Source organism: Temnothorax longispinosus, chromosome 1 (genome assembly GCF_030848805.1).
Source record: "Temnothorax longispinosus isolate EJ_2023e chromosome 1, Tlon_JGU_v1, whole genome shotgun sequence".
NCBI classification, from domain to species: Eukaryota; Metazoa; Arthropoda; class Insecta; order Hymenoptera; family Formicidae; genus Temnothorax; species Temnothorax longispinosus.
Genome location: NC_092358.1, coordinates 18,789,960 through 18,804,448, shown reverse-complemented (window position 1 = coordinate 18,804,448; position 14,489 = coordinate 18,789,960). Strand labels below are relative to the sequence as shown.

The window sequence follows — 14,489 nt, the reverse complement described above, 5'->3', positions numbered from 1 at the left end:
TTGTAAAATTTTTGTAACATTTACATTTATTTATAATTTTTACGCATACAAATCAGAAAATTCTGCTTAATTATTTTCTCTATTTATATCTTTTGTTCACAATCACAACATTTCACTTTACCAATTTAATTATTTCTTATTAATAATTACTGGCAATATATAGCTATAACGATACTGAAATGTTCGGAATGATAAACTTTGCATTTGAGTCTTTATAACTAAATAAATTTGAATCTTGTAAAAACTCTTTGATTGTAAATACAGTTACAATCCTATAAAAAAACAATTAATTCGTCGATTTAATGCAAATTAATATACAATTTGCATTTAAAAATTAATTAATTTTGTATTCTAATTACTTTAATTTAGTACTTTATGTTAATTAAAGCATATATATTATAAAATAGGATCAATTTATATATTATTTTAAAGTTATTTAAAAATAAATAAAATCTAGATTGACGTTTAACAGTATAGCAGTGTAATTGCTATTTATATTATATATAAAAATTATTTCTTAAAGTTAATAAATAAACGAACGCGCATGTGTATAGTACCAACGTACATAAAAATATATATACTTTCAATATTAATCGACAAAGTGTATTTTACTCTGTATCCAATAATTTTATATAACATTTTCTTTAATTTTCCAGGAAATATAATTGTGAATTATTTGCTAGACATAATAATACAAATTGAGCATTAATGAGACATCTAAAAATTACTTTATTATTATTATCATTAAATAAAAAAAAACATAAAATACGGTTTATTTTTTCATTATTTCTTTGAACGAAATAAAATATTTTTTTCTTTCTTACCTAAAAGTCTGCTTAGTTTATGATAAAATATGCTATAAAAATTAAAACAAGGGATTAATAAAAATTTATTTAAATTAAAATCCTTCTTCTCTTATTTCATATAAATTGAGATAGATCCAATTGATAGGATTTAAGTGAACAACTTCAATAAAAATTCGCAAAAATAGGTTAAAGCCTATTGATATGGTAAAATACATTAATTATTAAAGATTCAAGAATGGGGAACATGTTTGTCTGCATTTACATTCCATCGACGCAAACAATAACAAAGATATGTTTAACGTTTACTCTTTTACTCTTAAATTTCTAAATAAGATTAACATATCACAATTTTTTTCAATACATTACTATAAAACAAAAGTTATATTTCTTTATATGTATATATATATATATATATATATATATATATATATATATATATATAAAGTATATACATATACATATATGAAATATACTAATTACATAATCGTATATATATTTTATAGAAATACAATATAGTAGGAGAGAGATATATACATACTTTTATATAATATTTAATCCTTTAACTGTAATCTCATTTTCTTTACTTATTAGTTTATTAATTTAAGCGCACAATTGCATTTTCAAATTTATTATTAAACAAATATTATATTCTAATAAATAAAATTAAAACATATGCAATGCCCATTAAAGAGCATTGTTAGGGCATTAAAAGGTAAGAGTTAAAGGATTAGTATAAACTAACTTATTCGTTTTCTATAAATTATTCTTATCTATTAAAATTATTTCCTTCTATCTATATTCGTCCTTGCGTCGATATTTTTCTATGATTTTCTACGCTAAATAATCTATATCGCAAGTAGATTAATTAGCTATACGTGGATACTTTTCAGCTGCGAGGCCAGATTTTGTACCGATTATTATCGGTAAACGAGGGTTTAATATCGATATGTTCCCGTATCTCTGTTGCGATTCATTGTCATAAAATAAAAAAACATCCTCGGCTTATTTATTTTCGAACTCTAATCAGCAAGTATTTTTGGCATATTTGTAATAAAAAGAAAGTGACACAGAATTGCTAATAAAAGATAATCAACTTGAAATTTGTTACAAAATTTTTTTGTAATTTAATGTATATTTTAATTAGAGAAAAAGAATTTGATTTAAAAGCAAGACAAGGAGTTATTAAGTTATACTTATTAATTTGATTAAATAAAATTCGGTTTTGTTATTTATTGTTTCTTTGTAGATTTTAATCTTACAATTTTTAATTGTGCAGTAGAGACATAGTGACGTTTTTATTATAAAAAATAGTCTCTTGCAACATATAGATACATATATTTACAAATGTCACACATGAATTTTTGTCTAAATTTAATTTTCTATTTAATTTTGTTAAAGAAATCTGTTTTTCTAAAAAAGGGATAGCTGATATGATCTGTAAAATCGTAAAATATTATACGGTAAAATGAAATAAAAATCTAATACAATTTAACTTGAGCATGTTCTTCACTCGTACAACGAGCGCTTGGACAATATTTGACTTAAAAAACAATACACGTTAAATCAGAAGATTGAAGGACGCTGAATAAAATATAGTAAAAAGAATGAAGGAACAGAGAAACGGGACGGTAGCGTAAGAGCGACGTAGATCGCGATAAAAACATGAATAGGGTACTATAGGTAGCCTCGCAGCCGCGCGTGCGACAATGAACAAATGACGCGACACGAGCCGCATGGCTTGCCAGAGAAACGTCGGTTTGCTCGCCATTAGTCAAGCGAGCACCGAAGCTTGTTTGGCAAGAGGCTCCGATTCGAAAGCCTCTCTGTGAGGACATGTGCGTTCAGCTTGGTCGTGCCAGTTGGAAGCTGTTGCAATATCGATCGGCGGTTGCATTCAGCAGAGATAACAATTACATCACGCTGAGTTACAATCGATTTTAAACGGAGTACGTCAGTGACTATTAAATCTCTTACATTCATGCACAATATTTTTTCTGCAAAAAAAATTATTATATAAATTAAACAAATGAAATTAGTTAATTAGCGCTTTAGCTATTCTTGGCAAGTATGTATGTACATATACTGTGGCCACAATTTTTAAACAAAATTATAACACATGTCTATAAACATTTTAACTACTATAGTTATATATGTATAAGTAAAGTAATATATAATATATATATATTGTATAACTTTATATTAAACTTTAAATATCATTTATATGATGTTTAAAGTTTTGCAAAATATTCATTGGAAGTCACAGATGTGTGTGTGTGTTTGTTTGTGTGTGTACGCGTGCGTGTGTGTATGTGTATGTGTGTGTACCCTTATGACATACTAAGCTCCAGTGGCGTAAGTCAATAGTTTCATTCAATAGTTTTCTCTGCTGAAAAATTGAAACTTTCAAATAATCAAATAGAGCTAAGCTCAATTTAACAAATAAAGTCGATTTTTATCAGAAGTGGTAGATATATTCGTTGGTCGTGGCACGAATAAAGCTGAAGGCCCACGTTGTGCTTTGTATTTCGTCTGCTTTGCGTTGCGTTTGTCGGGGTGGAAGGTATCGTGGGTTATCATAGTTGTCACAGTTGTTATAACCGTTATTTTAATGCTGTTGTTCTTGTTGCATTTGGACGAGTCATAGGAGAAAAGGAACAGCGGCTCAATTTTTTGGAATTTGTATGAGCTTGGAGTCCTGAGACAGCTCTGAGTTTTTAAACTTTTAAAATTTTATAATATAATTCCTTTTGAGATCGTATTGCCTGTACATCTAACTGATCTAACTCAATAACGATATTTAATAAAATAAAATAAAAATGTGAATGCTGTTCGCTTTTGACCAGTGGCCGTATATAGAAGTGGAGTACTCGTTCACACGCAAGAGTAATAACGATAGGGTCATGCAGTGTCATGCAAAGTGTTGCTGTACATTTATTTGAAAGTCAAACGCTAAAGCTATTTCCAGCATTAATTATTTATAGTTTTAATCATAAGTTATTATATAAAACATACTATTTAATTTATTCACTATTTAAAATATCTTCTCTTAAAAAAGGAATATAATTATATAAAGTAATACATATAATAAAATAATTACATAAATAAATCTGTTCTTTTATTTATGAAATATATAAATATATCCAAGTTGCTAATTTTGCACAAAGCATTATATAATAAATTAATCGTTACTGTGCAAATAAAATTTAAAAATAAAAATTTTGCGTTGACTTTCCATAAATTATACAGCCTTAATAAACGCTACAATCCATGCACTCAACTTCATTTTCGTCTACGTGTAACTCGATCTTTTTCTAAGTGCTTTGAAACTTCATAACTATAATGATCTAAGCTCTTATAAGTGTGCGCTCATTTCCAGAAGATCTACAACAAATTTTTCTGTTGTTGAGCTTTTACCCAAATTTCGAATTCCTAGAATCTTCAAATTTCCAAATTTAAAATAAATTTTTTTAATTTACTTTTAAAATGATCATTGAATTTATATATACTTATTATCAAAAAACTTACAATTCTTTATAATTTTGAGGTTTAAAAAATTCCGCGTATATAAATTAAAATAAAAATTTTAATTATTTTGTTATTTTTATATCTTTTTGTCTAATCCACAAATTTTCTAAGATTTTCAAGGTAAAGTATTTTTAAAAAAATATGTTTGTTTCGGAAAACGTGCGCATATGCGGCCAGGTAACTTCCGGAACTCGAGAAGATCATCCTCGCTGCTCGTCGGTCGATTTTCTCTGCGTCTGTCGGCCTTGTCTGTCGGACGTGCATGCTGCAACCATGCCTTCTAAGGTAGAGAATGTCTTTCTATCGTACAAGCTCGCCTTCTATTAATTACCTCCCATTTCTCTCATTTCGAATATGAGGATGTTTTTCTTTTTCAGAACGGGTAAAAGGCGTCTACAAGGAAGTTATAGAGAGAGAAGAATGAAAGAAGAGTGCAAAAGGTAAACCAGGCTATGTGAAAGAGAGAGAGAGAGAGAGAGAGAGAGAGAGAGAGAGAGAGAGAGAGAGAGAGAGAGAGAGAGAGAGAGAGAGAGAGAGAGAGAGAGAGAGAGAGAGAAAGAGAGAGAGAGAGAGAGAGAGAGAAAGATATGATGTAAAGAAAAGCGAAAAAAGAGTCGTGATTGGATACTATCAAGGAAGCGTTCTGCTAAATCGATTAAATTGCACGACGAATGCACGCCATTTGTTACTATAATCATATAATTATTATTTTATAACTTCATCATAATATGTAATCAATATTATTTTATAAGTTTTTAAATTTAAAATTAAAAGCTATCGACGTATAGAACGTTACTGTTTACTGAAAACATAATTGTGCAGGAAATAATATATTTTGAATACGCGCAGAAGACATCAAGAAAAAAATATGATTCAAAGGAATTTCTATTCAACATTTCTGTTATAAATATATAAGGCGTAATAAAACAAAGATTAAACATTTTAGATATTATATATAATAAAGTTGCACTTTTCTATTTATATAATTTTTTATCTAAAATATAGGAGATCCCTGAAATTTATATATATTATTTATATATATATATATATATGTAGGTCTAGAGGTATGTTCCGGGACTGTTTACGTTTTTTGAAATGTACAGTCCTGGAATATAACGCATATATATGTAATCAGATTCAAAAAATTGTCCCGAAACGTGCCGTAGGACATGAATTTTTTCCAGGACAGTCCTGGAAACTGCCAAATGTCCTGGAATATACCGATAAAAAAATAAAAGTCCCGGAACATACTTCCGGACCTACATATATATATATATATATATATATTACATCGGTATATTCCAGGACATTTGGCAGTTTCCAGGACTGTCCTGGAAAAAATTCATGTCCTACGGCACGTTTCGGGACAATTTTTTGAATCTGATTACATATATATGCGTTATATTCCAAGACTGTACATTTCAAAAAACGTAAACAGTCCCGGAACATACCTCTAGACCTACATATATATATATATATATATATATATATATATATATATATTAATATTTTTTAATGTAATACGTGCAAATTTGGCGTCCATACTTCGTGTAATTTTATTGTGCTTCTTCATAATATATTTCGCATCGAACGAAACTCGACCAGTCGCGTCGAACATTGTCGCATCAGAATAAGAGAAACGACATAGTGAGGTGCATTGTTGTGAGAAAAATCCGAGAGCTAGAGTATCCACATTTTGTTTCTTTGCTTTATCGTAATATTAGGGCAAATGGTTAAATCATCATCGATGTTCCTAGACGACAGTCGAGTACATGCAGCGCGGTAACGCCGAAGAAGAAATTTAATTTATATTTTACTTGTCAATTTAAAACTGGAACGTATTTTTTTTTAATTTAAGAGTATTTAAAAGTAAGCAATAAAAAAATTACAATAGATTACATAATTGCCTAATATATGAAGCATCAAGAGTGCTAGATTTACGCAAGAAATATTGCAAAATTATATAATTTAAGTAAATAAGTATTATAAAAGTAGTTCAATATGTTCTCTAATATGTCCGAATTATTATATTAAATAAAATTTTTTTACAAATATGGCTTCTATAACTCAAATCTATTATTTAAACAGATGATACAATTTAATATTCGATATTTTAATTTGTATTTTAATAATATTTTCTTCAATAAAACTCTTTCTTCAGCGTTTACGAATATTACGAATGTATTGCAATGATGCTAGCCGTGCTTGCTCAAAGAGCAACTAATAGAAAACTCGGACTCGTGCCGAGATTATCAGAGAAATCGATTAGATAGTTGGATGATTTCTACACGAGAAACGCCTAGGTACTATCGATGCTGTCTAAGGCCAGTGATCGGAACGAACGATGCACATAAATTGGACAAATCTCGTTATAGAAAACAAGAAGATTAAATTTTCTATTAGTTACAATTCAATTGTAACTACTTAGTGTGGTATATAGTTCAAATTATCTAATCTCACTGCAAATTTCAAGATAAGTTTACAATGAAATTTATTATCGATGCGCTATTTAATAGTTTCTTTAATTTTTCTTTTAGCTCTAATTTAAAAGTTATATAATTTTGTACGCGGCCTAGATGACTTATATTGCATTTACCCCGAAGGGCCTGTCTCCCAAGGGAAACGTAAGTCAATTAATTAATATTAAAATTAATGCAAACTACATTATAGCGAATACTAAAATCCCTTATAAGAATACATAAATATATATTTTACTTGAAGACATCTATTCTCATATATGTTTCTTTTTAGCACTTTTAACACTTACCAAATTTATCTTAGCATTCTCATTTTCTATTATGCATATACTATCTAACAATAAGATATGCAACTTTGATAAAATTTTCATATTATACAAATGCCACGTAATATATTCGATTTCTATGCGATCTAATGGATCAATAACACGCACTTGAAAGAGGCACAAAAATGAATGATAATGATGCATGTCAATCATCCATCGTTCTATATGCTTTTGATTTCTTTTTTTTTATTCTACATCTCAAAGGCTATAGCTTTTAAAAAGCCAGCTCTTATCGTTCGTTCCGACGAATGGTCGTGTAGTCGACTCGCTAGAATTTCTACGAAGGATATGATTGGACACCACTGCGATGGGTGGATCGAATTAATTGGTGTTATACGATGTGATTATTGCAACGTTCTACAAAGCAAGCGGAGGCTCCTAAGATGGCCGAACGCAGAATAAGGATGGTCGACAGGATCAGCAGGAGTACGGGATTCGAGCGCGAGGTCGGGGGTACACGATTGCACATATCCTCCTCACAGAAGCACATGTGACCAGTGCCGGTACTTTCCATCATGCACACGTGGTCCACCATGAATAAGTTTATTTGTAGTTGCGCGGTGCAGGTTCTTCTCACGCTCTCGTACGCTGCAAAGCAAACGAGAACAATAAGCATCAAGTAAATTCCTGCGGATTGTAAAAATCTGAGATTTATATTTATTAATTAATTTAGATTTACAATTAGATTTATTATCTTTAATATGGTAGAATGTGTAATACGTGTTATTACAATAACTTTCTAATAACTATTTACCATAAGACCATAATTTACTAAACGTTTGAGCCGCGTTAAGTTCTTTTTGTCTAAAGACTCTTAGTTTAATTAGTTAATGGTATAGTCTGATTTATGGAAAATCGAATAGATATTTTAAGTCTCTCTATAGAAGAAGTAAATTTTTCATAACAAAGATACAGAAAATACTTACGTGATTTTGCATTGCGGACCATTTTCACGCAGCATCCGTTACATGTCATCAACGGTGGCTGGTCCCTGGGTAGTGCCGTATAGTTGAAAGGATCCTTGCATCTGAGATCCGTCCATGAGTCGCATTCATAGCAGTAAATGGAACGAGCTGTGAAATAGATACGCTTTCAAAGATCATATATCGTCCTTATCGCACTCGGGAAAGAATGTATGCAAAGTCAAAGAATGTGATAATCTATCTATAACAACTACCTATTTTTTATAATGCTCAATTTGCTTACAGATCCCTTCTTTTATCCCTTATTTAGTGTTAAACATGACTCTCTGACATTTTGTTATTAGCAAAAATAATTAATAACTGATAATTAATAATAAATTTGTGAAATTTATTATTAATGTACAGGATAAAATATATTATTAATGTACAGGGTGTTTTAGAAGGTGAAACAAACTTTAGGGGATGGGTAAAAGTCTCATCAAAAGAATCAATTTTTATTAAGGAACCCATATCTTTTGACGCGTGAAGCTTCGCCTGCTATGCAGTGATATACATATAGGTATTACTCCAGTCGATACTAAGAATGAGGAAATAATTGAAGGGATCATGGCGGCTTTTGATTAAATTAGAAACAATATTAAAATAAATCACCTAAATGGCAAAGAGACTTATAGCCATAACAGAGGATGTTTGTGTCGATTATATTTCTATGTGAATTTTTCTATACTTATTTCAACTCACTCAGTAAACTGCGCGCCGAATATTTTTCAGTCTTGAAACACAGCTCTAATTTTTGAACAGTAAATCCACATACTTAAGTCCATAATCAATTTAACTTTTTGATGTTAATTAGCATTCTTATAATTAAATCAAATTGGATCACTGATTGTGAGATATGTAATGATATTTATCGCTAATAACCGGTAAATATTGAGAAGAGATCCGCATGTTAACGCCCATGTATAAATAAATACAAAAGTGTACACTGAGCTGGAACAAGTATACAAAAATTCACACAAATGTATCATCGACGACACGAACAATATGTTATACGGCTCTAAGCCCCTTTGTCACTTAAGTGATTTATTTCAATATTGTTTTAATAATTTAATCCAAATCCGTCACGATCCCTTTCAATTACTTCCTGCGTCCCTAATGTCGACTGGAATGATGTATAGGTACCATAGCTAGCAGGCGTAGCTCCTCAAGGACGCGTCGGAGCACACTTGTTCCTTAACCAAATTGATTCTTTTCGTAAGACCATAGACGTACACAATAGACTGAACATTGCCATTGGAGAGCTTCTGGCAAGATCTGAAGGACAGAAGATATGCTTGCAGTGCCGCTTTCTTTTTCTAATTGTGACAATTTCTAATCTAATTGTGACAGATCTTGCTTGTGACAGAAGCTCTCCAATGGGAATGCTCAGTCTATTATATATGTCTATAAGGTGAGACTTATCATCTTCTAAAGTTTGTTCCATTATACCTTCTGAAACACTCTGTATAACATACTACTATATTAAATGCACAAACCAACTTGTAAACTTTTAGCTGTTAAACAGTCATATTTAACGCTAAATAAGCAGATAGTAGACTTAAGAGTATAAACTGTTATTGTAAAGAAAGTGACTAATTAATAAGATCGAAATCATTAAATATGTAATTTGGGATCATACACAATTCGGATAAATTATTCAATCTGGAAAGTTTTTTATACTTTGCGGTCACATAGTTTTCCGAGTGCACATTTTTCATATAAGAATTTACGTATCGATAAGCGCGCACGTGAGTTCTAAAAAAACGAGATAACAAGCACTGTTCGGTTTTCACAGCGCAATACAGAAGCACAAACGGGTTGTGTTCGACGTGGTTGTGTTCAATGAAACTGGACGAGAATAAGATTAATTTATGTGAATATTGTCGAGCGACACTTACGATTTACAAAGACCTCTTATGACTTATCGAGAATTCGACATTCGATTGTTGAAAATAACTATAATGCTCTTCGTTAAGCAAAACTTTTTTTCGTGGAATTCTCGCCCAGTTCGGAGCGAAAGCAATCTCGACCGGATAATACCCGATGGAGAACGCTTTCCCACCCTGAGATATACTCTGACAAAAAGTCACTTTGCCGCGGACGCATCGAGCTTCATCGACCTTCATCGAGTCCCTAGCGAGAACGAGTCCGACGACACGGTACCGGCATACCGAGGAGAGTAAGCTGACTTAATCACTCACTCTGGCACTCCGCATGACAGACGTTGGCAACCGCGAGTACAATTGCCGCTGAAAACGAAAGATTCGTTACTGCTTTAGGCAATGTGGCGTTGGCAATGTGCGCAGGTTTGCTATAACTTAAGTAACACGACGTGATCTGTGATAACGCAAGCAACGGGCCTAGCGCTATTATACAACGGCTACGGTGGCTGCGACTACCATTACAACCGCTACTATCTCTATAGCGCGGCTCTAGCATACCGGTATTAACGATGTTGCTGATAGTTGTGCTAGTTAATAATGCTATCACTCGATTGATCAAAGAGGGACCCGTGCGGCAGTCACGTCCAGATTTTTCGGTTCGCTGGATGATACTAATTTTGCTGCGCTTTCGCTCTTGCAGATTATGAGGTGTGTAGTAAAGAATTGATGATGGTGGATGGACTATGGGAATATGTATAGAATATAAAATATGGCACACATGCGGTATAAACATGTGTGCAGAAAGGCAGAAAGCATATATCGTATAGACAAGTATAGAACAGTAAATGGCATGATTATCTGGGGCATGATTTAGAAATTAAACTTAGTTGCGTATAGTTTTAAAAGAGCCTTGAAACATACATGTGTATCATATGCTTATAGAACGTCTATCTTGAAGAAAATAACTTGGAAAGACGAAAGCTAGAAATTTCACGTAACGTTTGATAGACGTTTGGATAAAATTTTGCTCCAGTTAAAGTGATGCGTGCGTATATTTAGAATATGACGTAGATAGTAATTCAACTTTGTCTTAATTACACTTCAGGTCTTTTAATTCTTTCATATATCTTTGCTATTTTAATACGCGATAGTGTGAAAGGCCAAAGGATTAACAATTTCTGCGTGGTGCATGTAAGAGTTATTTCAATATCGAGAGCAATTGCATTTTTTTACTCGTTACATTTAGAGCCGTGCAGAATCGTGCTACTATAATTAATGTTTATGAACAGGTTATACTATGTAATACTATGTAAGAGGTAAGTGAACTAAATCGATATTCTTGTGCTTGCGTGCCGTATTTTGGCAATTATTGTACAGAATCTGCTATTGTTTGTAACAGAAACTTAATTAGGGTTTTCTATAATATCTAGAATATCAATTTAAAAATACGTATAGATGATATACAAAGTATATAATAGAAAATAAAAAAGATATGTGCGAAGTGCAGTGAGTATAAAGATATATAATAAAAAAATTAATGCTTTTAAAAATGTAAAACATAATTTTTACATTACACTTTGTAATATATTGCAAGTTTTCCCATTCAAATGAGATATTCAGCAACAATTGTCTATATTAGTGAACCAAAACAATTTGGAGATGCCTGACGCACTTTTTTGAAAATATTTCCGCATTTGACTTGAAATATAGAGGACTATGTATCATATTTTAAGTATAATTTGTAAAATTATTGATTTAATCTGTTAGTAATTCTTATTATATAAGAAACGGTGATGCAATATCAATCTGTATATCTTTATCCCGTAGTTCTCTATATTTCTAAAAAAATGCGATCTTTCTTCATGAATCTTACGTACGTACGTGTCCACGTACCTAGCAGCACGGAAGCAGTGGCCGTACGCGTGTTGATTGATCTAATATATATCACCTATGATTTCTAGATCGTAATAAAACTCATAGTAAGTAACACCGTAACTAATTTGCATTAGATTTCCAAGATTGTCGATTTCTTGACTTACAAACAATCGCGATTATTTATTTGTATCTCAATATTTATGCTCCAAGTTAATTTAACAACGTTAAAAAAGCAGATATCCTTGGATATATGAATTTTTATGGAGTTCCAAGTGACAAGATTATAATAATTGTTCTAGTTTCAAAGTGTAAAAACTCTAGACGTTGAATATGATAGACATTTGTGTAAGGGAGAAGCCTATTTCAGTTCGACGATGGTATCCTCTTAAAATATAGAAAAACCTTTCGGGATTAAATGGGAAGCTCATCGAGAACGCATGCACACTCACCCACTATCAAGTGATTCGTCCACATCCTGACAGCGGCAGGATCTCCTTACACTTTGTTTAGCTTCGCGTCATGTCGAGACTTTCTCAAACATCGAGTAGCGCCCGATTAGCGCGAGCTGATTCAGCCGTATATTTCAAGCCGTCCCTGAAATTACGGAATTGACTTTCAAATTAAATTTAAGGCAATCTGTGAAAATATATAGATCCAATTTTGTGCTGGAGTATGCGCTATAATAAATATTTTTCATCAATTCCGCTTTAAGCTACTTAAACGCGAAAATAAAATTCTACAATTAAAGTAAGTGCTCAAGCTCTCTCTAAATTAATTGTTTATATACTTGCTTATACCTTAAATATCAAATTTATATTTGTTTTATAAATTTTGCAAATAAATTTCTTGATGATGTAATATTATTTTCCTAACGCGAGCGTGAAATGGGCCGCTTTTCGCGCTTGTTTTGAGTGAGCCAAACGATTCATTTCGCAAATGATGACGTAAGCGTTGAAACATGGAGCCATTTCTCAACTAGTGGAGAAATGAAATTGTAAAACAAGCGCGAAAAGCGGCCTGTTTCACGCTTTTGTTAGGAAAAATAGTATGAACAACTCGTGGGAAGAGTGGTCGAGCCCAAATGAGTGTGATGGTCGCACTCGCTCCGCTCGTGCGACCAACTTCACACTCATTCAGAATCAACCACTTTTTCCACTAGTTGTACAATATACTATTTAATGATATACTTTACTTATTTGTTAAAATATTCCTATTTATTTCATTTGTTTTGCGTTTAAAAATATTTTATTTATTATATTAATAATATAATAATATTAATTAATATTAAACAGAACTAATTTATGCTAGTATCTGTCACCGCTAGTATATTTGAAACCGGAAATATTTACTTTCTCTTTATATGCTGATATGTATTCTCGATGTATTCGTGTATTTGAGAACTGTCATAATGTGAATGCTCAATTTAAGGCACTTAGCAGCTTAATGAGATAATAACGCACTAAATCATTTAACTGGCCATGAAACTTGGTACTATGGTATTTCCTGATAACAACAATAAATTATTAATTAAGGTATAATGTTAAATATTTATTTGTTAAAAGATTTTTACGTCTAGGTTATAATATTATTAATTTAATAAATATATTGTTTACTAAAATAAATTAGTTTTTCTACGATATAAAGTATTATAACTATAATATACTTAGTGTATGAATTAAAAAAAGATTCGTAAGAATTTTAACATTATAAAACGGTTATATAATCGTAATTCTAGAATAATAAAAAAGGTACAAAAATATTTTGTCTATTATTTATTTTAATTCTTCTAAAATACTCTGTCTTTTCTTTCATAAAAATTAATAAACGCAATATTAAGGTATTAAATTCCTTTCATGTGTCAACATTTTTTGTGTTAAATATTTATTATTATAATTTATAATAATAAATTACCTTGATATGCTTTACTCGACAAAGTAATACAAGAATTACTGATTATTTGCCTAACTCTTTCAAAAATTTTTACTTTCACAGATTTTACATTTTATATATCATTTATGTGCCGAATGTCTAGATCTCATTTTACGTTAATAGTATAATAATAACTTGACTAAAAGATATTTAGCCAGCTATAATGATTAAAATACGGGTCAAAACTGCACAAAATCCGAAGTGCATCACTTGTATATCTATAAAACAGATTGCAAAGCAGATTTGATGCAGTCATACCCCTAATCACAATTCGCACATACTTTTCTAGCACCACGGGTCAGTCTAGAAGGGTTGATTTTCTCGTGACAACACTAGTGACCTGATTTTTAAACGACGTCTGGAACACAAAATCTATTTTCTTTTACTGGTCATCGTCATTCTTCGTGATCTCAGATTCAATATTGTCGACCCTCTAACGAGATCCGGCACTGCTCTGCGCTTACACCTTCTTTAAGCTTAGACACCTAAGCGCCGAGTCTACCGACGAGTCTACATCACCGATGCATAGCGACGGTGAAACGTGCGTAACGAGGGTATGAGGGTACGTAGCAAAGGGCACGATGCAGTTCGCGAAATGCCACGGTGCGACTATGCGGTCGCGATTACGCTGTAAATGCAGCGTACAAGCGCTTTCAGGGTACTGACAAGCACGACTGACAAGCGCGCTAGTCAACGCGCCGACCGG

The 14,489-nt window shown here is 31.6% G+C and overlaps 1 protein-coding gene across 4 annotated transcripts; it reads right to left on the bottom strand.

Annotated features, from left to right (window-relative positions):
- Positions 1 to 4,794: 4,794 nt before the first annotated feature.
- On the bottom strand, positions 4,795 to 14,489 carry Qvr (protein quiver). 4 transcript variants are annotated; one of them, XM_071779771.1, is made up of 6 exons: positions 14,065 to 14,489; positions 13,204 to 13,357; positions 12,304 to 12,448; positions 10,298 to 10,345; positions 8,061 to 8,207; positions 4,795 to 7,722 (listed from the first exon to the last, which is right to left on the bottom strand). In XM_071779771.1, exons 3-6 carry the CDS (start codon positions 12,326 to 12,328, stop codon positions 7,466 to 7,468), a joined length of 477 nt encoding a protein of 158 aa, XP_071635872.1. In that variant the 5' UTR covers positions 12,329 to 12,448; positions 13,204 to 13,357; positions 14,065 to 14,489; the 3' UTR covers positions 4,795 to 7,465. The 4 variants fall into 4 exon arrangements, with proteins under 4 accessions (XP_071635872.1, XP_071635863.1, XP_071635881.1 ...); XM_071779762.1 differs by lacking the exon at positions 13,204 to 13,357 and having other exon boundaries at positions 14,065 to 14,488; XM_071779780.1 differs by lacking the exons at positions 13,204 to 13,357; positions 14,065 to 14,489 and adding an exon at positions 13,766 to 14,036.